At 44.2% G+C, this 24,258-nt stretch overlaps 1 protein-coding gene across 6 annotated transcripts in view; it reads left to right on the top strand.

Moving 5' to 3' along the window:
- Positions 1 to 22,122, top strand: part of LOC134338347 (oxysterol-binding protein 2-like) — a 362,830-nt gene extending 340,708 nt beyond the window's left edge. For all 6 annotated transcript variants that reach the window (XM_063034118.1, XM_063034119.1, XM_063034123.1 and 3 more), the window contains 6 exons: positions 4,150 to 4,270; positions 9,007 to 9,110; positions 10,674 to 10,769; positions 14,029 to 14,201; positions 17,983 to 18,203; positions 20,875 to 22,122. In XM_063034118.1, coding sequence (XP_062890188.1) covers positions 4,150 to 4,270; positions 9,007 to 9,110; positions 10,674 to 10,769; positions 14,029 to 14,201; positions 17,983 to 18,203; positions 20,875 to 21,017 — 858 coding nt within the window. In that variant the 3' untranslated portion in view covers positions 21,018 to 22,122. The remainder of the gene's footprint in view (positions 1 to 4,149; positions 4,271 to 9,006; positions 9,111 to 10,673; positions 10,770 to 14,028; positions 14,202 to 17,982; positions 18,204 to 20,874) is intronic.
- Positions 22,123 to 24,258: the final 2,136 nt, after the last annotated feature.

A 24,258-nucleotide genomic window follows, 5' to 3' on the forward strand; every position in this document is an offset into this window, starting at 1 on the left:
GATGGCAAGGAGAACCCTGGCTCCATTTGTTGGGGCCCCGTTGAAACCCAGTGTAAATAGCAGAAGGAATGCACCACCCACCGACCCGGCAGCACCCTCCCCACAATCCTGATCCCAGCAATCTTGGACCCAAGCTGATTGGCTCCTTGAAGGTGTCTTCAATACTATGGAGGCCACTACACGTGTTGGAGCTAATTCTACAAGTTTCGGCAATTTACTTCAATCTTGTGCAGTAGCCCCTCCATACCTGACGGTAATGCAGCCAGTCAGAATTCTCTCTGTGGTACATTTGTAGACGTTTTTGAGTGTTTTAGTTGACAAATCAAATATTCTCAAACTCCTAATGAAATATAGCCGCTGTCTTGCCTTCTTTATAACTGCATCAATACGTTGTGTCCAGGTCAGGTCCTCAGAGTTATTGACACCTAGGAACTTAAAACTGCTCACTCTCTCCACGTCTGATTCCTCTACAGTGACTGGTGTGTATTCCCTTATCTTACCCTTTCTGAAGTCCACAATCAGCCCTTTGGTCTTGCTGACGCTGTGTGTGGGGTTGTTGCAGCATGACTTGACTAACTGGTATATCTCGCTCTTGTACAGCTTTTCGTCACCATGTGAAATTCTGCCAACAATGGTTGTATCATCAGCAAATTTACAGATAGCATTTGAGCTGTTCCTAGCCACACAGTCATGGGTGTAGAGAGAGCAGAGCAGTGGGCTAAGTACACATTCCTGTGGTGCGTGGTGTTGATTGTCAGTGAGGTGGAGATGTTATTTCCAATCCGCACAGATTGTGGTCTTTCCGTTAGGAAGTTGAGGATCCAGTTGCAGAGGGAGGTATAGAGAAGAAGAACAGAAACAGTAAGGTACATTTAAGTTTTCAGAATGAATTAAAAAGTTGTAAATTACCTGAACCACACCTCTCACCTCATTGAGATAAATGGAGTTATTAAACCTGTTTCAAGCCTAACCCTAGTGCAGTGTTCAATGACAGCGTAACTGTAAAAGTTTGCACTCTTTGTTTAACTAGCGTTTTACACCCTGTCTTAGCTGGGACCACCCCTACATGCCTTCAAGTTTCCCCTGATCTCCATCACTGGAGGGCAGTGAAGTTTTTTGTGCCAACCAGCTGTGTGAGTTTTCAGGGAATCCTTGCTGGGGTAAGCTACAGACATTCGTTGAAGAAAAGAGGAAGTCAAATTAAAAAGTTCTAAGTTTAAGTTTTGATTTTGGAAAGTGTCCCATCACTAACCAGTAACTCTCCTAGCTTTTCCCTGACTTGTCAAAGTTAGAGGAGTTAGAAGTGCAGGTTCAGGTGACTGACCTACTTCCAGACCTTTCAGCTTCCAAAACTCCCTCTCCTTAGTTATAATGACTGCACTCACTTCTGCCCCCGACCCTCTCGAATTTCTGGCATGGTGCTGGTGAGTTCTACAGTGAAGACCGACGCAAAATACTTACTCAGTTCGTTTGCCATTTCTTTGCCCCCGCTACTACCTCTCTACCATCATTTTCCAGTGATCTGATGTCCACCCTTGCCTCTCTTTTACTCTTTATATATCTGAAAAAAATGCTATCCTCTTTTATATTATCAGCTAGCTGACCTTCATATTTCATCTTTTCTCTCCTTATTTAGTTGCCCTCTGTTGATTATTAAAAGCTTTCCAATCCTTTAGCTTCCCCCTAATTTTCGCTGTATTGTAAGCCCTCTCTTTTGCTCTTATACCGTCTTGGACTCGTCCTCCCCAGCCTCAATGAGTGGATGGTGACTTGGTCAGGTAGGATGAGCACTCAGGACTAGATCTCCAATCACGATCTGCCACACACCAGCAGACATGATGGATTGATGAAATAACAAGGTTGTGCTCCAGTCATTAAAATGACCAAGCCTGCAACTGTTAAACGCAATAGAAATCAGAATCAGGTTTAATATTGCTAGTATATGTGGTGAAATTTGGTGTTTTGTAGCAGCAGTACATTGCAACACATAATAATTAAACAATGATAAATTACAATAAGAAATATATGGTAAAAATTATATTAAATAAGTAGTGGAAAAAGAGCAAAAATAAAAGAAAAATACATTGAGGAATTATACATGGGTTCATTGTCCATTCAGAAATCTGATGGCAGAGGGGAAGAAGCTGTTCCTAACACATTGTGTGTGGGTGTTCAGGCTCCTGTACCTTCTCCTTGATGGTAGCAATGAGAAAAGGGCATGTCCTGGGTAATGGGGGCTCTTAATGGTGGATGCTACCATCATTAGCTAAACACATGAATATTAAGAACAGATACAGTACTGCATTTTCCCTAATGTGTTATTACATTGATGATTACAGTCTAGATTTATAAATAAGCATATATTTAAAGTGTTGATAATTGCTGCTAGTGATATTTATAGTTAATGTACATTTGTAGTACTGTATGTACCCAAAGAAGGAAAATCTACTAATAGTGTCACTTTCCTTTTAGGTTTTTCTATCTTGTTACAGCTAAGGATCAAGGATCAACTTTACTTGCCATATACATTTATATGTATTAGGAATTTGCTTTGGTGTGTTGTTCAGGGTATGACATGCATTAAGAAAAAAAAATTCAACAATTATAAAGAATGAAGAATTATATCAAAATAAAGTTAGAGGATAAAGTATGATATGGGATAAAATGTGCATAAATACTAAAAATTTGATTTATGGAATTTTCCAGTGTTTGAGATCTGGGTCATTGTCAGAATATCTCACAAGCTCTCCAGTGGAAGAACTGGTTCCAAAATTGTCCATTCTGAGAAATAAACACCCTCTCCATTTCATCTAGTTTCCCTTTATCCTCTACAATCTGTACCTATTAATTTCCAGATGCAGGATGTCCATCCCTCCCCTTATGTATTTCCCACTGCATTTAATCCCTTTCACTTCCTGTTCATGGCTCTTTCTCTCCCTCCATTTCCAATCCCCTGCTCTTCTCTCATAATTTTCTGTCCCTGATCTTCCTCTCCCTTCACTTCCCATCCCCTGAATCTTCCTTCCTTCCTTGATGAATTCTTGCCTCCATCCTCAGTCCCACAATATCCCCTGACCCTTAAGTTCTCAGCCCTTCCATCTCTTTTGATAACTGGTCCTTTTACCATTTTTTGCTGTCCTAAGTCATTTTCTGTTTGTTTAATGTTCTTGGTGAAAATCTTGTTGACTCTGTTAAAGCACTGTGAGTGATCTCAATGTAATCAGTAGAACCCTTAACCCAACCATGAAGCATGAGGTGCCAACGTAGAACAGAGAATAATAAAAAAACCAAAAAAACAGGCTGAATTCTAACCTTAGTCATCGGGGACGGGTGAAGGGACTTTTACAGTACTTTAAGCTAATTTTATACCTTGCCCAAGAGTGCGTGATCTCGAGGCTCGGTGTAAAATTGTGCATTCCATTCCCCACAATATTAGTTTGCAATCTAAGGTGGTCATTTTAACCAAATTCTTGAGATAGCAATTTGATGGGATTGGGCTTTGCACCATCTCTTATGTTCCATTTAGAATATAGATCATTACCCATCGGCCCACAATGCTGTGCTGACCTTTTAATCCACTCATAAGATCAATTTCATCTTCCCTCGTACATAGCCCTCCATTATTCCCTCATCCATGTGTCAATCTGAGAGCTTCTTACTTGTCCCTAATGTATCTGTCTCTACCATCACCCCTGGCAGGGCGTTGAACACAATCACCACTCTGTGTAAAAACATACCTCTGACTTTCCCCTATTCTTACCTCCAGTCACCTCAAAACAATGCCCTCTTGTATTAGCTGTTTCCCCCTGGGTAATGTCTCTGGCTGTCCACTCTATCTACTTGATTTATTTCAGCAAAGTGGAAAATGGGAGCTGTAATGCATCTTTGCATCCAACCCTACCAGAGGAAGTTAAATCTGCCTGTACTTATGTGTATCTGTGAGAAGCAATAGTCTGATCTTCAGGGTGTATCAGATTGGATATATGCTAATACCAATCCCATCAGGCTCTAACCCAGCGTATTAGGTTAAAATGACCACTGTAGTTTTTTAAACCGTCTTGATTAGAAGAAGCACTCTGTAACGGTGACATCCCGTTTAATAATTCTGTGCATTTCCTGATTTGTTTTCTCCCGGTCTCCGGTATGTAGGTGAGTCACCATCCTCCGGCTGCAGCACACCACGTCTACTCTAAGAATGGCTGGACCTTGTGGCAGGAAATTACCATTGCCAGCAAGTTTCGTGGGAAGTACCTCTCCATCATGCCACTAGGTAAGAGATTTGTATCCCTGCTTATCGCTGGGTAACGAGGTCCCCGACAGCGTTCCTTGTGATAACACGTCCCATGGCGCCCTCTCCCTCACACCAGGAGTTCGCCACTCTCTGTGAAATGAGAAATCTCCACTGGGTTGGCCTTAGCTGGGGCTCTGTCTGCCAGCAGGAGAGAGAACGGTTCTCTCACTGCCAGACAGGACTTGGATGAGGAATTGCTGTACCCAATGCAACTGAGGAAGTGTATCACCTTGAATTTTCCCAAGGAGTGATCATTTGGATCTCCTCATTCCATGTTCTGTACAGATCAGAATCAGGTTTATTATCACTGACGTATCATGTGAAATTTTGCGGCAGACTTATTTTGCAAACACATAAACATCTATAAGTGCTATATATAAATAAATAGATAAATAAATAGTGCAATAAAAAAAGAATGGCAAGTATGGTTTCAAGGGCCATTCAAAAATCTTGATGCCAGAGGGTCAGAAGCTGTTCCTAAAACGTTAACTGTGGATCTTCAGTTCCCTGTACATCTTCCCTGATGGTAGCAGCAAGAAGAGGGCCTGTTCCAGGTGGTGAGGGCCTGTTCCAGGTGGTGAGGGCCTGTCCCAGGTGGCGAGGGCCTGTCCCAGGTGGCGAGGGCCTGTTCCAAGTTGTGAGGGCCTGTTCCAGGTGGCGAGGGCCTGTCCCAGGTGGCGAGGGCCTGTCCCAGGTGGCGAGGGCCTGTTCCAGGTGGCGAGGGCTTGTTCCAGGTGGCGAGGGCCTGTCCCAGGTGGTGAGGGCCTGTTCCAGGTGGCGAGGGCCTGTCCCAGGTGGTGAGGGCCTTTGATGTTGGAAGCTGGCTTCTTGAGGCATCATCTCGTGGTGGGAGGGTTGTGCCTGTAATGGAACTAGCTGAGTCTACAATCCCCTGCAGCCTCTTGCCATCCTGTGTACTGGAGTCTTCATGCCAGGCTGTGACGCAGCCAGTCCGAGTGCTCTCCACCGTGTAGCCGTAGAAACTTGCAGAGTCTTTGGTGGTGGGGGTGGGGGTGGGGCAGGAACACAAGCTGGCAGGTGTCAGGTGAAGCTAGGTGAGGGGAAGGTGGATGGGTAAGGGAGGGGAATTAAGTAAGATGCTGGGAATGATAGAATTCTAGCAGATTTGTTCTTTTTCGGCCTTTACTACTTTTATCTTCCTAGCTTCTTACTTGTTACTCCTTCTGTTCCCGTCCTGAGGAAGGGTCTTGTCCCAAAATGTCGACTATTTATTCCTCTGCATCGATGCTGCCTGACCTGCTGAGTTCCTCCAGCACTTTGTGTGTTTGCTTTTTACTAATGTTGGCAGATTAACTGTTTGTTTTCAACATTTCTCATCTTATTTTACATGCCCTCTCACTATCAGTTACATGGTTTCTCTTTTTACTTTATTACTGACTCACCCTTTATATTTCTCAAAGCATTGTTTAAAATGGGCCAGTGATAGTTCCACTTGTTCATGGTCTTTCTATGGGCTTTGGCACCGGAAGTTCTATCCACCAATCACTGACAAAACAGTAATGTTTTCAGCAGACATCTGTAACTTTCTGAACTGGTCACAGACAGTACCCTGTGCCTCCCTAACCAATCAAGCTGTAGTGACGTTTTGGAATGTTATTGGGTGGTAGAATCATAGATACATAGATAGCATGAGTCCATGCTGACCGTGGTACCCACTCACCTAGCCCCAATTTCCTGTGTTCACCCTGTATCCCCCTAAGCTCTGCTCCTCCATGTACCTATCCAAGTACTTCTGTAATGATACTATTGTACCTGCCTCAGCCGCTACCTCTGGCAGCCAGTTCCATATTCCCACAGCTCTCTGTGTGAAAAATTGCCCCTCTGGTTCCTTTTAAATCTCTTCTCTCTCATCCTAAATCTATGCCCCCTAGTTCTGGTCTGCCCTTCCCTGGAGAATGGTGTTCCCATCCACCTTATCTATACTTTCCATAATTTTGAACGCTTCCTCCTAAATTCTGAGGATTAAAGACCTACCCTGGCCAATCTCTTGCTATAACTCTGGCCCTCTAGTCTGATAGCATCCTTTTCTATATTCTTTCCAGTTCAACCACATCTTTTCTACTATAGGGTGACCAAAACTGTACACATTACTCAAAATGCATCCTCACCAGTGACCAATACAACTCAACGTAATGTCCCAACCCCTGTACATATTGTCCTGACTGTTGAATGGCAGTGTGTGAAAGGCCTTTTTCACTGTACTGTGTGCCTGTGATGCCTCTTTCAATGAACCACGCACTTGTACTCGTGTGTCCTTCTGTTCCACTAAACTCCCTGGTCCCTACTATTTACAGTATAAGTTTGACTTCCCAAAAATTCACACTTATCCGTACTGAAATCCATTTGCCACTCCTCGGCTCACTTCCCTAACTGATCAAGACCCACAGTAATCTGTGATAACCCTTATCACTATCAATAACACCTCCCAGTTTCGCATCATCCACAAACTTACTGATGAAGCCTTGTGTATTTGCACCCAAATCATTCATATAAATAAGACCCTTAACAATGTTGATGAATACAGTAAAAGTACTTTGGGATCTAAGTTCATAGCTCCTTAAAAGTGGCTACACAGGTTGCTAAGGTGGTTAGGAAGGCATATGGCGTGCGTGCTGTTATTAGTTGAGGCATTGAGTTCAATAGTCAGGAAGTTATGGTGCAGCTTTAGAAATCTCTAGTTAGGCCGCATCTGGAGTAATTTATACAGTTCTGGTCACCCCATTATAGGAAGGGTGTCAAGGCTTTGGAGAGGGTGCAGAAAAGATTTACCAGGATGTTGCCTGGATTAGAGAGCATATGCTATAACGAGAGGTTGGACAAACTTTGTTTGTTTTCTCTGGAATGGTGGAGACTAAGGGGACAGAGGTTTATAAGATTATGAGAGATAGAGAAGATGGATAGTATCTTTTTTCCCAGGTTTGAAATGTCTAAAATTAGAGAATATGCATTTTAGGTGAGAGGGGGTAACTTTAAACGAGTTGTTAGGGGCAAGTTTTTTACTTAGAGAGGTGGGTGCCTGGAATGCCCTGCCTGGGGTGGTGGTAGAGGCAGATACATCGGGGACTTTTAAGAGACGTTTAGATAGACACATGAATGTGAGGAAAATAGAGAGATATGAACTCTGTGTAGGCAGAAGTGATTGGTTTAGTTGGCCATTTGATTACAAATTTAATTGGATTGATACAACATTGTGAACTGAAGGGCCTGTTCTACGTTCTATGTAATAACAAAGGTCCCAGCACTAACTCATCACTGTCCTCCATTCCAAGACAGAATTTTCAAAACACCACCCTCTGCATTTTACGTCAGGGGCAGTTCTATATGCAGCTAACTAACTCTGCTGAGATCCATGGGACCTTACCTTCCAGACCAGGCTGCCATACAGGACCTTGCTAAAGTCCACAAGTCTGGACCAGTAATTCTCTTGTGTTGAATATGATATTAAATGAGGTGCAGAGAGTAAAATAGAGAAAGAAAGAAAAACTGATTGTGAGATAGATAAAATAAATTCATGAAGCCTTTAAAAATGCCATCAAGAAACAAACTGTGGGAGGAACTCAGTGTGTCAGGCAGCTTCTGTGTAGGGAAATGGACAGTGAACTTTTAAAAAAAACAAACTCTGGGAGGAACTCAGAGGGTCAGGCAGCTCCTGTGGAGGAAAATGGACAGTGAACTTTTAAGGTTGAAACTCTTCACGACAGAACAGACTACAGAAGTTGGAATTCAGAGCTAAAAACAAACATGGTGGAATTCAGCTGGTTAGGCAGCTTGACCTGAAACGTTGACTGTATATTTGCCTCCACAGATGTTGCTCAATCCATTGAGTTCCTCCAGCAGATGGTTTTCAACTCCTTGTTCTAGCATATGTAGTCTCTTGTCTCTCCATTTAAATGTGAGATTTTAAAAGTTGCCAGCAATGATTAAAGCTTGAGGTACACTCACTGGAACAATCCAAAATATTTGATCAGCATTCGTCTTCTTTCTCCCAAACCTGTTGGGAAAGATGGTAGGAATGTCTAAGAAACTCCTAGGTAGGCACATGGATGATTTAAAAAAATGAAAGGCCGTGTAGGAGGGAAAGGTTAGATTGATCTTGAACTTACATTATAAAGTCAGCACAATATTGTGGGCCAAAGAGCCTGTACTGTGCTGAAATTGTTCTATGTTCTAATGTCTGGGTCCATTACTGCAAGATTTGATATGGAGAAGGCCTTGATAGGTCTCAAATGGCCTTTTCCCACTTGATATTATCCTGACTTGTGGTCCATTTGAAATGGTGAGTATGCTGATTCTGATGAAGTTTTATATTGGCAACAGGACGTTTCCCTTCTGGCTGCTGAGCAGTGTGCTGAATAATTCAGCTGTTCCTTTCTCTCCGGCTCATCACTGTGAAACTGATCCTGTTTCCTACAGCAGTGCAGGTAGCCACAGTCTATTTTGCTTTTGCTGCTTTTACCAAAGCCCTATCCATCGAATCCAGCCCTTTTCACATTGCTTTTGTTTTGTTTTTGTTAAGTATATATCTAGTTTCCCTTTCGTGCCTCTCTTGTGTCTCTGTAGATATTGCTTAAGTTGTCAGCCTGCCAGACTGGTGTGGCCGGTGTAAGTAGTACAGAGTGGATGGACTAACCTTGGATTAAAAGACGTCAGCACTCTCGTTCTTTGATCTCAGCTACTTTTTTTTTGTCCCACAGGTGCTATTCGCTTACAATTCCACTCTGGAGGCAACCACTATATGTGGAGGAAGGTCACGTCCACCGTACATAATATCATTGTAGGCAAGTTATGGATTGACCAGGTCAGTAACAAACTTCGCATATCTCTTTCAAACTGCATGACAGTTCTGAGTGGTTAAGTGTGAGGGGATTCATTTGTACCCAGCTGCCTTACCAGAGGTTCAATATCTTACATCAGCCAGGGTACCTTGAACTTGGTAGGTCTACCCTTCACCTGAACACGAACACGCTCTCCTTGAACTTCTTTGACCCTTTTAAAAGCTTCCCACTTGCCAGCTGTTACTTTGCCTTTAAATAGAGTAACCCTGTTGACCCCAGCTGGATCCTGCCTCATGCTGTCAGAGTTGGTCCTTCCCCATTTCAGGACTTTAACCTATGAACCTATTATGTATTTTCCATAACTCATTCCCTAAGAGGAGGTCCCGTATTGATCCTTTCTGAGTAGTTTCCTCTATATATTGCATGTGGAAACAGTCTTGGGTGCACGGTACAAATTCCATTCCATCCAGGCCCTTTGTACTCTGAGTGATCCAGTAAATTCTGGGAAAGTTGGAATTTCCCACCAAAACTACTCTGCTGTTCTCACAACTGCGTGCAATTTCTCAACTCCTCGGCTCACTGACTATGAAGGGATGTGAGCTAGGCCGTTCAGGAGGGAATTTGGGTATCACTTTTCCAGACAGAAGTTGGAAGTGTGTAATTCCTTCATCCAGAGCAGTTGAAACATTCAAGGCTGAGATGGAGTTACTTTTCATTCTGAGTATTGAGGTGTGTGGCACTAAGTGGGAAATGAGCCAGACATGACCTGGTCAGCTGGCGAAGAAACCCAAGGGCTGTGAATGGTTTCTTCCTATTTCTTGCTTCATTGCCTCAGCCCATAATACATCCAAAGTGAAGGAAGGAAATCCACTGTCCCAACACCTCACTTCTGCCCTGCTCTCTTTGTAACGTGACAACCAGTGAGTGCTGTGCAGAGATGTAGGACGTTAGAAACTTTTGGTAGTTGTAGAACTGAGCTGCATCAGCTGAACTCTGCTGAGTCTGTGGCAGGAGCAGGGTTAGGCCATTTGGCTAATTGAGTCTGCTCCACCATTCCATCATGGCTGATTTACTTTCTCGTTCAACCCCAGTTGCCTGCCTTTAACCTTTGATGCCCTTACTAATCAAGAAATTATCAAACTCTGATTTACCATTGATCCTGATGCCCTCGGGGATTTGGTGGAAAGTGCATTGTTTGGTTGTTGGGTTACGACACAAAAGCGTTCAGCTGTGGTTCACCCCTATCCCTCACTCCTTCCAGTCCCGCAACTAAAATATTGTACTGCAGCATTAAGTTCAGGTATCAGAGAGTCTTCAAGAAGAATAAATGATGAAGTAAAACTATGTAGTACACTGAGAACTTCCCAGAGATGTTTTCCTTGCAGGAGAATGAGAGAAAGAGCTGTGGCTCCCCCGTTTTAGTTTAGTGATGATAATTTTTAATTACATTTCTAATCATTCAGTAATTTATTGAATCGGCTCATTAAATCAGGTCCAGTTCCCATTCAACAGCAGGATACCAGTTAACCTTATTTTAATGAAATTCCTATAAAGACTCAGAGTATAATTTTGTGTCTGTGCTTCAGTCAGGAGACATCGACATTGTGAACTTCAAGACAAAGGACAAATGTCAACTCAAGTTCAGTCCCTATAGTTACTTCTCACGAGACTGTGCCAGGAAGGTGAGTGTCACCTTCAAATCCGTCACTCTATAATTCATATTCTCAATATTATACATTTATTTAGTTATATTTATTTGCACAATTTATCTTCTTTTGCACATTTGTTGTTTGTCAGTCTTTGTTCCTGTCCAACTTTCATAAACTCTGTTGTATCTCTTTTATTTTCCTGTAAATGCCTGTAAGAAAACGAATGTCAATGTAGTATAGGTGACATACACGTACCTTGATAATAAATTTACTTTGAACTTTGAAGAAAGCTCCCCAGCACCTCTACTTCCTTAGGAGGCTAGACATTTGACATATCACCCTTTGCAGCTTCTTTGGTTCCTGTGTTTTGGAGCCTCCATAGCAGGTGGTGATGCCTCCAGTCTCAATGCTATCCACAGTACATCAGTCAAAGTTTGATAAAGCCCTATCTCCTCAGGCACCTAACCGGCATACCTTTTTCATGATTCCATCAGTGTGTTGGGCACAGGATCGATCCTCTCAGATATTGAGGTCCAGGAACTTGAAACTGCTCAGCATTTCCACTGCTGGCCCCTCAGTGAGGACTTGTGTGTTCTCCCAATGTATCCTTCTTAAAGTCCCCAGTCAGTACCTTGGCCTTGCTGACATTGAGCACAAGGCTCTTATTATGACGCCACTCATTAGGCAACCTATCTGCTTCCGGTACAACTCTTCATTGCCACTAATTGCTCACTAAAGAATTATGTACATATAAACCCTCGTCCATGGTTCTCTCGGGTTTTATCAACCATTGGAAGCTTCCTCTACAAGGTGCAACACTTGTGTAATTCCCAGCAGTCAGCTTGAGGAGCATCAGTGGGAACCAGGCAGCAGGTTACTTGAAGTTCTAAATTACAAAAAAAATTCAACTGAGCAAGGAGCTGGTCACTTGTACTTCACATTGGTGGTTTCTGATTATCTATTGGCTCATACCCAAGCACATTGTAAGGTTAAAATTTATAGAAACATAGAAAACCTACAGCACAATACAGGCCCTTTGGCCCACAGTGTTGTGCCGAATATGTCTCTCCCTTAGAAATTACTAGGCTTTCCTGTAGCCCTCTATTTTTCTAAGCTCCATGTACCTGTCCAAAAGTCTCTTAACAGACCCTATCGTATCCGCCTCCACCACCATAGCTGGCAGCCCATTCCACGCACTCACCACTCTCTGCATAAAAAACTTCCCTCTGATATCTCCTCTGTACCTACTCCCAAGCACCTTAAACCTGTTCCCCCTTGTGGCAACTATTTCAGTCCTGGGAAAAAGCCTCTGACTATCCACACAATCAATGTCTCTCATCATCTTATACACCTCTATCAGGTCACCTCTCATCCTCCGTCGCTCCAAGGAGAAAAGGCCAAGTTCACTCAACCTGTTTTCATAAGGCATGCTCCCCAATCCAGGCAACATCCTTGTAAATCTCCTCTGCACCCTTTCTGTGGTTTCCACATCCTTCCTGTAGTGAGGTGACCAGAACTGAGCACAGTACTCCAAGTGGGGTCTGACCAGGGTCCTATATAGCTGCAAAATTACCTCTTAGCTCCTAAATTCAATTCCACGATTGATGAAGGCCAATACACCTTATGCCTTCTTAACCACAGAGTCAACCTGCGCAGCTGCTTTGAGTGTCCTATGGACTCAGACCCCAAGATTCCTCTGATCCTCCACACTGCTGAGAGTCTTACCATTAATACTATATTCTGCCATCATATTTGACCTACCAGAATGAACCACTTCACACTTATCTGGGTTGAACTCCATCTGCTACTTCTCAGCCCAGTTTTGCATCCTATCAATGTCCTGCTGTAACCTCTGACAGGCCTCCACACTATCCACAACACCCCCAACCTTTATGTCATCAGCAAACTTACTAACCCATCCCTCCACTTCCTCATCCAGATCATTCATAAAAATCACGAAGAGTAAGGGTCCCAGAATAGATCCCTGAGGCACACCACTGGTCACCGACCTCCATGCAGAATATGACCCATCTACAACACTCTTTGCCTTCTGTGGGCAAGCCAGTTCTGGATCCACAAAGCAATGTCCCCTTGGATCCCATGCCTCCTTACTTTCTCAATAAGCCTTTCATGGGGTACCTTATCAAATGCCTTGCTGAAATCCATATACACTACATCTGCTCTTCCTTCATCAATGTGTTTAGTCACATCCTCAAAAAATTCAATCAGGCACAGAGGAGCAGGTAAAGATGGGAGGAATCTCCAAGGAACAGACATTTGCACCATTTCTCCATCCCTCAGTTTCCTATCAGAATCAAGCTCAACACCTGGACAAAATCCAGAGCATTTCAGGTTCTGCATGGAAACCGTGTAGATGTTAAAGCATAGGAAGAAAGTATGAAGCATAACTGATATATGCCGGCATTTAGACTCCCAGGAGTCTACCTTTCTATCTCATTTAACCATAGTCCTGTATTCTTCTATTCTTTTATCCCCCAAGTAGCTAACTGCCCCATTGAGGTGGCATGGTAGTGTAGTGGTTAGCACAGTGGTTTACAGTACCAGTGACATGGGTTCAATTCCCACTTCTGTCCTGTGAGGAGTTTATACGTTCTCTCATAACAGCATGGGTTTCCTCCGGGTGCTCCAGTTTCCTCCCACAGTCTAAAGACGTACCAGTTGGCAGGTTAATTGGTCATTGTAAATTGTCCTGTGATTAGGTTATAGTTAATTCGGGGGTTGCCGGGCGGCATGGCTCGAAGGGCATTTTCTATACTGTCTCAATAAATAAGAATAGATAAGTAAATACAGTAAATGGATTAATAAATAAATACTACTCTGTTCAACTACTTGCACGCCATAGCAGTGAAGGTTTTGCTTCATTATTCTTGGCTTGGGGAGAATTTATGTTGAGTTTTTGATGGCTCGAAGTCCTGATCAAGAACCCATGACCACTGAAGTTTCTTTGTTTTTACAGTCATGGTACAGAACACTTTAACATCAAGGAGCTTTTTCATGTGGTACAGGAGAAAGGTTTTGAATGTCAAGCAAGACAGTGCAGTTAAAACTGGATTACCTGTAAACCTGGATTACAGAGCAGATTTCTATGGGTTTCCTACAGAAGTAGCTTGTCTTGTGAGCTAGAATCCCATTATCCATGCAACACCAAAATAGGATGAAACCCAATGAAATGGAGAAACCACTAATTGAGATGGATTTAATGAGGGTCTTCTTACTGAGCTGGGAGAAGTTCAGCTATATAATGAGAATACTTTTTCTTGCGATAAAACAGGTGACGGGTGTGGTGACTGACCGAGAAGGCAAAGCAAATTATATCCTGTCAGGGACATGGGATGAGAAGATGGAGTTTGCAAAAGTTGTACAGAGCAGTCAAGATGAGGGCAAACAGAAAACTGTTTACCAGACCCTTCCACCCAAGGTGCTGTGGAGAAAGTATGCACTTCCGTGAGTATTGACTTAACAAACTAACACACAGTGTAAATATGGTAAATATCATCTCAGCTATCATCGTATTCTGAAAGCAGCAAATTCCAGTGCAGAATCATTTGTGATCTGGTGTCCTTCCAAAGAGCTAACACACCTTCAGTTGGGTGAGTGGCCTCTTTCTATGCTGTAACATATTGAGTTAATAGAGTCACACAGCAAAGAAATGGGCCCCTGGACCAACCAAGCCTGCACCAACTATCAGGAACTCATCAATACAAATCCTACTTCATTCTCCCCACATTCACGTGACTTCCCTACCCACCTCCTCCCAGATTCTACCACTTGTCCACATACTATTTACAATGGCCAATTAACCTTTCAATTCTCCACAGTGATCCACACACCCATATGTATCCATAGAAGAGAGATTTCTCTTTTTAACTGTTTCTTTAAAAACACCCAACAGTCTAACTAGGAGGAGTTGCCTTTGAACTTAGTCCAACTAATGATTAAATGCTGTACAGCCTCTTGGCCGGTTATAAATAGAAGAGATTCCGCAGGTGCTGGAAATCCAGAGTAACACACACAACATGCTGGAGGAACTGAATAGGTCAGGCAGCAGCTATGAAAAGGGTCTCAGGCTGAAATGTCAACTGTTTATTCCTTCCTATTGATGCTCCTCACCTGCTAAGTTTCTCCAGCATTTTGTATGCATTACTCTGGCCAATTACATTCAGCTTCTATGCCAGGTAGAGATCATTAACCTTTCTTCATTTCTTACAGCTACTACTGTGCTCTGAGATGTGAGTTGGTAACCCGCCTACCACCTGAACCTCACCCTAGATAATTACCTCTTAGTTGGTTACAAAGGTTCAAGGTGAAGCCAGTGAAGCAGCATTGCCTGAATGAAATTCTTTTGCTGTAGGCTCATGAATGGCAAAGTGTGTGTAAGGTAGACATCATGTCAAATTTCTGGTGGTAATTTTATGCAGGGTTGTCTTTGCCATTTTTCCTCCCAGCCTTAGTGCTCATTAACAATCCCCCCCTTCCAACCCTTACATCCACCCCAACCACAGTCTGACCTCTCTTAGCGAAAATGTAGTCATTACCCTGGGTACTTAAAACTCTCACTCTGTAAGATTTAACGTGACTCGGCAGGTGCTTTTGGAGGGAATTCTAGATTTCCATCACTCTAGTGCGGAAGAAGTGTTTCCTGATTGATGTCCAACAATGGTGTTAAACTCCATAGTTGCGTTAGCTGTGTTAAACTCCATAGTTGCATTAACGGTGTTATACCCCATACTTGCGTTAACGGTGTTATACTCCATACTTGCGATAAACTTATTTCGTGGATGGTGACCTAGAGAATCCATTCACCTCAGAGGCCACCCAGATCTCCAAGGTCCACAATCTTGTCAACAGTGGACCCACTTGTATTTAAAATTAAAGATCAGTTTTATTTGTCACATGTATATCAAAACATACAGTGAAATGCATCATTTGCATCAAATCAAATCAGCCCTCAAGTGTCACCGTACTTTCTGGCACCAGCTTAGCATTCCGACATCTCACAAACACTGAGCTACCGTGCCACCCCAGCCATGTTGTCATTGCCTGTTACAGTCCCGTCAAACCTCCAAACCAAGGAAACTCAGAGCTGTTTCGAGATTTCACTGACATTGCCATTCTGTAGCGCCTGATTTGAAGTTCAGCTGGCTCTCATTAAGTTCAGCACCCCTGCTCTACCAAAGGCTTTGAAAATGTGCTCATTGCCCTGAGTGACTTTTGCAACCTTCCCCAGACTGGCATCCCCTCCTACAATTGCTCAGTCCATCGGTTCAGTTGAACCTGCACTCCTGCAGCCCAGGTTTGGGTGGTGCAGGGCTCAGTACTCAGCCACACAGATTGGAATCGTTCCTGACATCTGACCTTTGTGTGCTCCAGGAAAGGTCTCCTCAGTCAGGCTTGTAATCACCCCTTCTGTCTTTTGCTGGTGCTTTGCTGTTCTTTCCTTTGTAATTCTCATGCTTCTAGACTGCACTCTGCTGGTATCTGCTTTATGTATGCTGCGGCAAGTCATTGCATTTTGAAATGTCATGCCAGACACCTTCAGGCTCAGTAGTGTCACCAGCATTTGATCGAGATGGGTCAGAACAACAGACCCTTGAACTTGATCTGCCATTCGAGTTCAGGTTTACTGTCATTCAACTGTACACATGTATGCAGCTAAACAAAGCAACATCACTCTGGCACTGAGGTGCAAAACACAGCACATATGTCCTAGGCATCCGTTAGTCTCATGAGACCATGGATTTGCATCTTGGAAGGTTTCCAGGGCGCAGGCCTGGGCAAGGTTGTATGGAAGACCGGCAGTTGCCCATGCTGCAAGTCTCCCTTCTCCATGCCACTGATGTTGTCCAAGGGAAGGGCATTAGGACCCATACAGCTTGGCACCGGTGTCGTCACAGAGCAATGTGTGGTTAAGTGCCTTGCTCAAGGACACAACAGGCTGCCTCAGCCAAGGCTCGAACTAGCGACCTTCAAACCACTAGACGAACGCCTTAACCACTTGGCCACGCACCAACACATAAAGCTGCCGCAGTTAAAAAGCTCGTAGTTGGATCTTGGGATCGGGTTGGTGGTCCACCGGGAGGCGAGCTACTGCCTGTCCCAGCCCCTGCCTCTCGGCGCACCCTTGGTGCTCTTAGCTGAGTGTCCTGGGGGTCCGAAGCATTTACTTTGAAAAAATTAGAGTGTTCAAAGCAGGCCTGGCGCGACTGAATACTCGAGCTAGGGATAATGGAATAGGACCACAGTTCTATTTTGTTGATTTTCAGAACTGAGGCCATGATTAAGAGGGACGGCCGGGGGTATTCGTATATATCCTACACAGCTCATAAAATAATATCAACACAATAGTTTTAACAGATATTTTAGAAATATTCTGTAGGTGTACAAGTTGATGTAAAGTGCATACATGACATATAGTTAAGTATGCAACAGTGTACTGACACCATCATAAATAGTGTATACTGCGTGGTAGCAAGTCTCACAGTCTGGGCCTAACAGTCTTTGTTCTTATACTGGGGCACTTTCTACCTGACAGTGGGAGGACAAAGAGATTGTAGAACGGATGGGGTGGGTTCTTGACGATGCTGAGAGCTCTGTGAACACGGCTTTTCTGGTATTTATCCTGGATGAGGGGGGAGAGGGACCCTGATGGTTCTCTCAGCAGTCCTCGCAATCCATTGAAGGGTCTTGCAGTCATATGCCTTGTAATTACCTTACTAGAAGTTGTTACAACTGGTCAGGACACCGGATGGTGCTCTGGTAGAATTGGTTAGAATATGGGTAGGGATTCCACTAGATCATGACTGTTCTGTTCCTTCATTTAGTCATGTGCCCTTAGACATCCTTCTTCCTCTACAGATCTTGGTCTTTCTACAGCCTTAGGCTTTGTAGATCAAGCCTCTATGAGGGGACTATGTTCCAATCCTCCACGACATTTTTGTGTAGAGAAATTGCTTCCTGACTTTGGTCTTGAATAGGCTGACTTCAGTTTTAATATCACGCCGTTGTGTTCATGGTCCTTTGCTCAAAGAAAATGGGTTTTCTATTCTATCGACTCTCTACGTACCTTGATTCATTCAGCCACCTCCAAATTTTGGAACCTAACCTCACAGTGTAGCCTTTTAATCCCTGGTACATTCTGTTGAATCTGTGTGGTGCACCTTTCTGAGGCCATTGTATGTGTGTCCTGTATTAAGAAAGATGGCCACAATATGCCCTTCTGTTCTAGGGACAATGCAGAAAACATGTACTACTTCTCTGAGCTGGCACTCACCCTGAACGAGATGGAGAGTGGGACGGCGCCAACTGACAGCCGCCTGCGTCCGGATCAGCGCTTGATGGAAAACGGCGACTGGGAGGAGGCAAACGTGGAGAAGCAGCGACTGGAGGAGAAGCAGAGAGCCGCCCGGCGCTTGAGGGAGGCCGAGGCAGCCAGAGCCTTGGAGGAAGGTGAGAACCAAGGACATTGGTTAGCAGTGGAGCTGGAGCTGGATGACAGAATAAGGCAACACCCAGGCCTTTCACACATGACCTTAATCCAACTCAACCTCTCTGTTTTACCCTCTAACCATCTCCCAGCAACACTCTGGGAAAACTGCCTGTAAGAATCAGTCACTAATCCTGTAACCTCAAATCTGGGCGTTAGGGGAGAGAGAGAAATACATCACGCTCTCTCACAGTATTAGAAACTAACATTCCTAATGTTCCAGAAGAAATTTTACAATGGAGTCTTTAGAGTCAGATTTATTGTCACAGACTTGTACAATGTGAAATGCTGTTGTTTGAAAGCAACAATTCAGTGCAAAGACAACAAATTTCCACAAATTACAAAATAAATAAATCGTACAAAAGAAAGGAGTGAGGAGGTAGTGAGTGTTCATGGGCCACTCAGAAACCTGGTGGTGGAGGGTGCGTCTCCAGGCAGCCGTATCTCCTCCCCCTTGGATGCCTTGAGTCAGTTAGTTGCTCTATAATCTGAATCAGAAAGTTGTAAATTCATGGGTTTACAGGAGTTCAGTGCAGAAGGTGGGTGGCAACTGCTTCAGTACTGAGGTAGTGCCCAGAGATGCCATCAGCTCAAATGGCATACTGTAGCTCACTTTGCCCTCTGTCACACCAGCCTTTCAAAGAAAAGGAGGAGGTGTCTTTACCCCTCCTGTCAAAACCAGTAACACTTAGAAGACCTGGTCATTGTTTTCTGTGGGATTTCGTGTCAGCTGTCTGCACTGTTTTCTGCCCACCACCCCTTGCTTGTGAATATCAGGATGTTTTGAAAGGCACTGTTTGTGGATGGCACGGTGCCACAGTTATTGGAGCCACTGGCACTGCACCAGAGGCCTGGGTTCAATCCTGGCCTCAGGGTGGAGTCTGCATGTGCTTCCTGTGAATGTGTCGGTTTCCTCCAGGTTCTCCAGTTGTATCCCAAAGATTTGTGGGTTGGTAAGTTAATTGGCCAGTGCAAATTGTTCCTCGGGTATAAGTAAGTGGCAAATCAAGGTGAAGCTGATGGGAATGAGGGGAAAATTACAAAAATAATGCAGATGAATGGAAATGGCTGGTTATAGACTCTCCCTAGTTTATCTCAGCCACTTTCTCATCAATCGCACACAAGTGAAAGGTGAAGTGGGCTGCGGTAACATTATCACAGAGAAGCCATTTAAATACATTGTAGGAGCTTACTGATAACTGAGGCTCCTAGTGATCGGAATAGGACCATTACCCCAAAGTTTCAAGTTTGTGTGTAAAGATAGGAGCTGTCTGGGGAATATATAGGTAGATGTGGATGAAAAATGTGAGAGACAGCATTAGCATAGATATTGTGGATAAGGGCCTGTTTCGTGATGTACCTCTGCATGACTCTGTAACTTAAACTCTGGAGAAACTCAGTGGGTTTGGCAACATCTGTGGAAGGAAATGGACATTCCATGTTTTGGGTTAAGACCCTCAATCTGAACTCAGAGATATAGGGGAGATGGCCAGTGTGAAGAAGTGAAAGGAAGGGGGGGGGGATTGGCAGTGGGAGGGGGGCAAGAGAGCAGAAGTAATGATAGAGGCTGGTAGTTTCTGCAGAGGCAAAAAACGGACTGGAACTAATGGGAATGGAAGGTGAAGCATGGATCCAAAAAAAGGAAGTGTGTGGAGAATCTGGGGCAGAAGAAAGAAACTGAGTGAATGGAGGCTGGAGGGGAGGGTAATAAGGTGAGGGCTGTAATGGACTTGGATAGAACAGAAGAGAGGAAGGCACGGGAGGGATGGGCAGGCTACCTGAAATGGAGAATTCAATTCATCGTTAATGCCGCTGGGTTGTAGACCACTAAGGCAGTATGAGAGGTGCTGTTCCTCTGTTTAGCTTCACCCTGGCAGAGGCAGAAGTTGAGGGCAGACAGCTTGGAGTGGAAATGGAGAGAGGAATTAAAATGACTTCTGGCCAAAAGGTCCAAATGGCCAAGCAGGGGACTTGCAAAATGGTCGCCTACTTTGTGCTTGGTCTCACCGATGTGGAGGAGGCCATATCAGGAGCATTGAATGCAATAGGTGAGATTAGTGGAGCTGAGAGTCGATCTTTGCCTCATCTGGAAGAGCTCTTTAGGACCCTGGATGGTGGTGAGGAAGGAGTACAGGGACAGGTCCCCCTCCTTCGGTTGCAGGGGAAAGTGCTAGGTGCTAGGGAAGGCAGGGTGGAGGATGGGGGGAGAGATGAACCAATGGGAGGAGTCATTGAGAGAGTGGTTCCTGTACAAAGGAATAAGGAGGGGAAGAAGCTCCTGGCTGCAAACTAATTTCAGGTAATCTGCTCCTTTGTTGCTTCCACCTCTCACTTCCCAGTCTCTGTTGCTTCCCCCCCCACCACCACCCAACACCATCCGCCAGTCATCCCCCCTCACCTGGATCCACCTAAGGTATTTCTTGCCAGCTGTTGCCCTACCCCTCCTCATCTTTTTATACTGGCTGTCTCCCCTCTACTCTTTCAGACCGGAAGAAGGGTTTCATCCCAAAACATCGACTGTCCATTTCCCTCCACAAACTTTGAGCTCCTCCCACCATTTATGTTGTGTTTGCTCTAGATTCCAGCATCTGAAGTCTCTCATATCTCTAAATGAAACTGTTCTTCCAAACACAGGCAGGGACTCTGAAGCTTACAAACCGGTGTGGTTCGAGAAGAAAGAGGACCCCTTCACTGGCGAGGAGATGTACATTTATAAAGGCGGCTACTGGGAGTGCAAGGACACACAAGACTGGGAGTTGTGCCCAGACATTTACTGAGCACATTCAATTCCAGGCCGAAGGACCTCAGAGTCTCCCCAGTCACCAGCAGTAGAGGAAAGGAGCATCGTCAACCTCCACTGTAGAACAGAGCAATGGAAACGTACAGGGCAGCTCTCTGGTACAGACAACATCAATGCAAATAAACACCACGGCCCCACTCACAAGACACAACACAGCTCCCTCCCCTCTCCCCTGAAAAATACATCCCACAGAAGATCCATGGAATTATTTTTAACCACAGAAGTCCATAGAGTGAAAGCGGTGGGTTGCTGGGGGGGGTTTGGTGGTCAGCACCAATGTTCAAACAGCCAGGTAATCCAACATCCGTAGTACCCTGAGAACCCAACTGTTGATGTGATCTGCAGTCCTGGACAGAAGGTCAGAATTTTGTCAGCTGAAATTAGATTTTACTGTTGAAGGACAATATACAGATCTGTGGCAGTAGTGTTAGACTGGAATCACTCTGTGCTGGGAGCTAGATCAGCCTTGTGTGCAACTCGGTGATGGGTCCTTGTGTTCTTGGCATCATTGCACACAGAGACGAAAGGGACAGCAGCGAGGGAGAAAGGGCCTGCTATGGGGAATCACTGAACTTAACACGAGAACACAAGCTCAGAATGATAGTGTGTGGAAGGTGAAGCACAGACTGCTGTTCCATAGCATCATCCTGCTCGGCTACTAAGTAGATCAACTGATTTGTTGTGCTTTAGATCAACTTAAAACATAACATTGTCACACTTAATTGCAAAATTGCAGTAGTCAGGTAGCAAATCATGTCGCAAGCTTAAAGTTTAGAGATTCTGCGAGGCTTGACACAGCAAATCATTTGCTCCAACATATAATGTATCATCAACATTGCTGTCTACCTCACAATCCAGTGGATTAGTTCTGTTTTTGACCACACCACAACATGGGCTGCTGGATCACTGACTAAAGGTTGCCTTCCACTCCCAGTGCCCTGAACGGCTGTTTGTACTAATGTGATTTGATCCTAATCCACTCGCTGTCCCCACCACCATCCCAAATCCTAACAGATAAAGCACAACGATTGGAAATTACAGTTGTTGTTACACATTCAGTGGTCGTTTTTTTTTTCAACGCACACACTCAGGTTTTCTGCCCTTCATCTTGTTGACAAACATATTTTTTAAGCTTCAGAGTATTTCCTGAGCAAACCTCTGTGAATTTACCACAAGTGGGCAGTGATGCAGACTGAAACAGCTTCCTGTGAGAAGCCAGTTTAGACCATAAGACATAGAAGCAGAATTAGGTCACTTGGCCGGTCGAATACATTCCACCATTCAATCATGGTTGGTTTATTTATCCCTCTCAACCCCATTCTCCTGCCTTCTCCCCGTATGTTTTGATTCACTTACTAATCAAGAATCTATTAGCCTCTGTTTTAAATATACTCAACGACTTGGCCTCCACTACTGCCTGTGGCAGTGAATTCCACAGATTCACCTCCCTCTGTGCTGTGTTGGTGACGTGAAGAAGTGCAACAGTGATATCGTGAAAAGGGGGTCTTCGGTGTGACTGAGAAAACCACGTTATCAGCTCAGAAAGGAAGCTGCTTAAGATATCTATTTCCAAGCAACAATTCAGAACCTTTTGATGGAGCAACAGGTAGTAACAGAGTCTGATAAGTCCACGGCATCTACCGCTCACATTTATGATTGGCCTAATTTCAGAATTAGTCTTCCATGAAGAATAATTAAATCATTCCAGTTCTGTACCTCAAGCAGAATAAACATCTCCTATTAATGGAGGAAAAGTTATTTGGACTCCAGAGGGGAAAAGAGATGATGGGATGTGCTGACTTCATGGCTACTCTCATTTTTATTCCTTATCTTAATTGTTTTCTCTTCCATTTATTGCCTCTACAGTACTTGGTCCACCATTTGTGGTATATCTAGGAAAATCACTTCCCTCCCTGCTTCTTTCCTCTAATTCTTGCCTAACTCATAAGCACCGGTCGTCCTCACTACAGCTTCCCCATTTGTGACTGGTTTCCATTTATTTTCAAAGCACTTTGAGTCATGAGTTTTTCATTCACTAAAGGCACTTTACTAGTGATAGATTGTGGACATGAGTTGAACTTCCAGTTTTTGCACAATGTATTTTATTTTTAGAGATACAGCACAAATAGGCCTTCTGGCCCTTCAGTCTGCCCCACCCAGCAACCCCCAATTTAACCCTTGCCTAATCATGGGACAATGTACAATGACCAATTAACCTACCCACCGGTACGTCTTTGGACTGTGGGAGGAAACCAGAGCACCCGGAGGAAACCTGTGTGGTCACGGGGAGAATGTACAAACTCCTTACAGACAGTGGCAGGAATTGAACCCGGGTGACTGGTACCGTAAAGCATTGCGCCAACCACTACGTTACCCATCCTACCACACTTGGCCCGTTCTCATCTTGTTCCAACTCCTTTAATCACGATCTGACCCGTAAACCGTCTTTTCTGAAACTCTTCCTATTCAGTGACCTATGACTCTTGACCTGTCCTCTCAGATTCAGGTAGCTACTATTGCTTCATTGAAATGATAATGTTAGGCATCAAACTGGACAGTGTAGAGTTAGCTGAAGATAGAGTACTAGCGATGATAATTGCCTTTGTTGGAGGAGGAGAGATCAGTATGCATTCATCTCTTACTGCTGGTTAGCCACCAGCAAAAGATTGGCCAGAGGCAGACAAACACAGCAAATTGCCCAACTCAATACAATGAAGCAAGCAGAGGAAATATAATAGGCCATTGAAAGCTTGCATTAATGACTTATCAATGTCTGCAGTTATTCAGCACTAGATAACTGGGAGTTCCCAGTTCACCAAAAGCAAGAATGATCAATAAGACTGAAGCAATTACCTTGGGCTGCGGCCTGTGGATTATGTGTACAATGACATCCCGACGTACACTTTGATTCACACGTGGATGGGGAATTACAAATGCCTCATCCTAACATGTCATTTTAAAGGCACAGTGAGTCCTAATGAAGGGTCTCGGCCTGAAACATCGACTGTTTATTCATTTCCATGAATGCTGCCTGACCTGCTGAGTTCTTCCAGCACTTTGTGAGTGTTTATACAGTTGTGCTTACACAGAACTTTTACCTGCTAAATGGGAAGTGAAGAAGTAACAGTAAGTAAAAAAAAATGAGATAGATCAGGCAGGAAAGGACGAAAACAGACCAAGTCCCCCTCCTGACACCTGCCATCACAGAGCTTCAAAGG

The sequence above is a fragment of the Mobula hypostoma genome, chromosome 27 (assembly GCF_963921235.1).
Source record: "Mobula hypostoma chromosome 27, sMobHyp1.1, whole genome shotgun sequence".
Lineage (NCBI taxonomy): Eukaryota > Metazoa > Chordata > Chondrichthyes > Myliobatiformes > Myliobatidae > Mobula > Mobula hypostoma.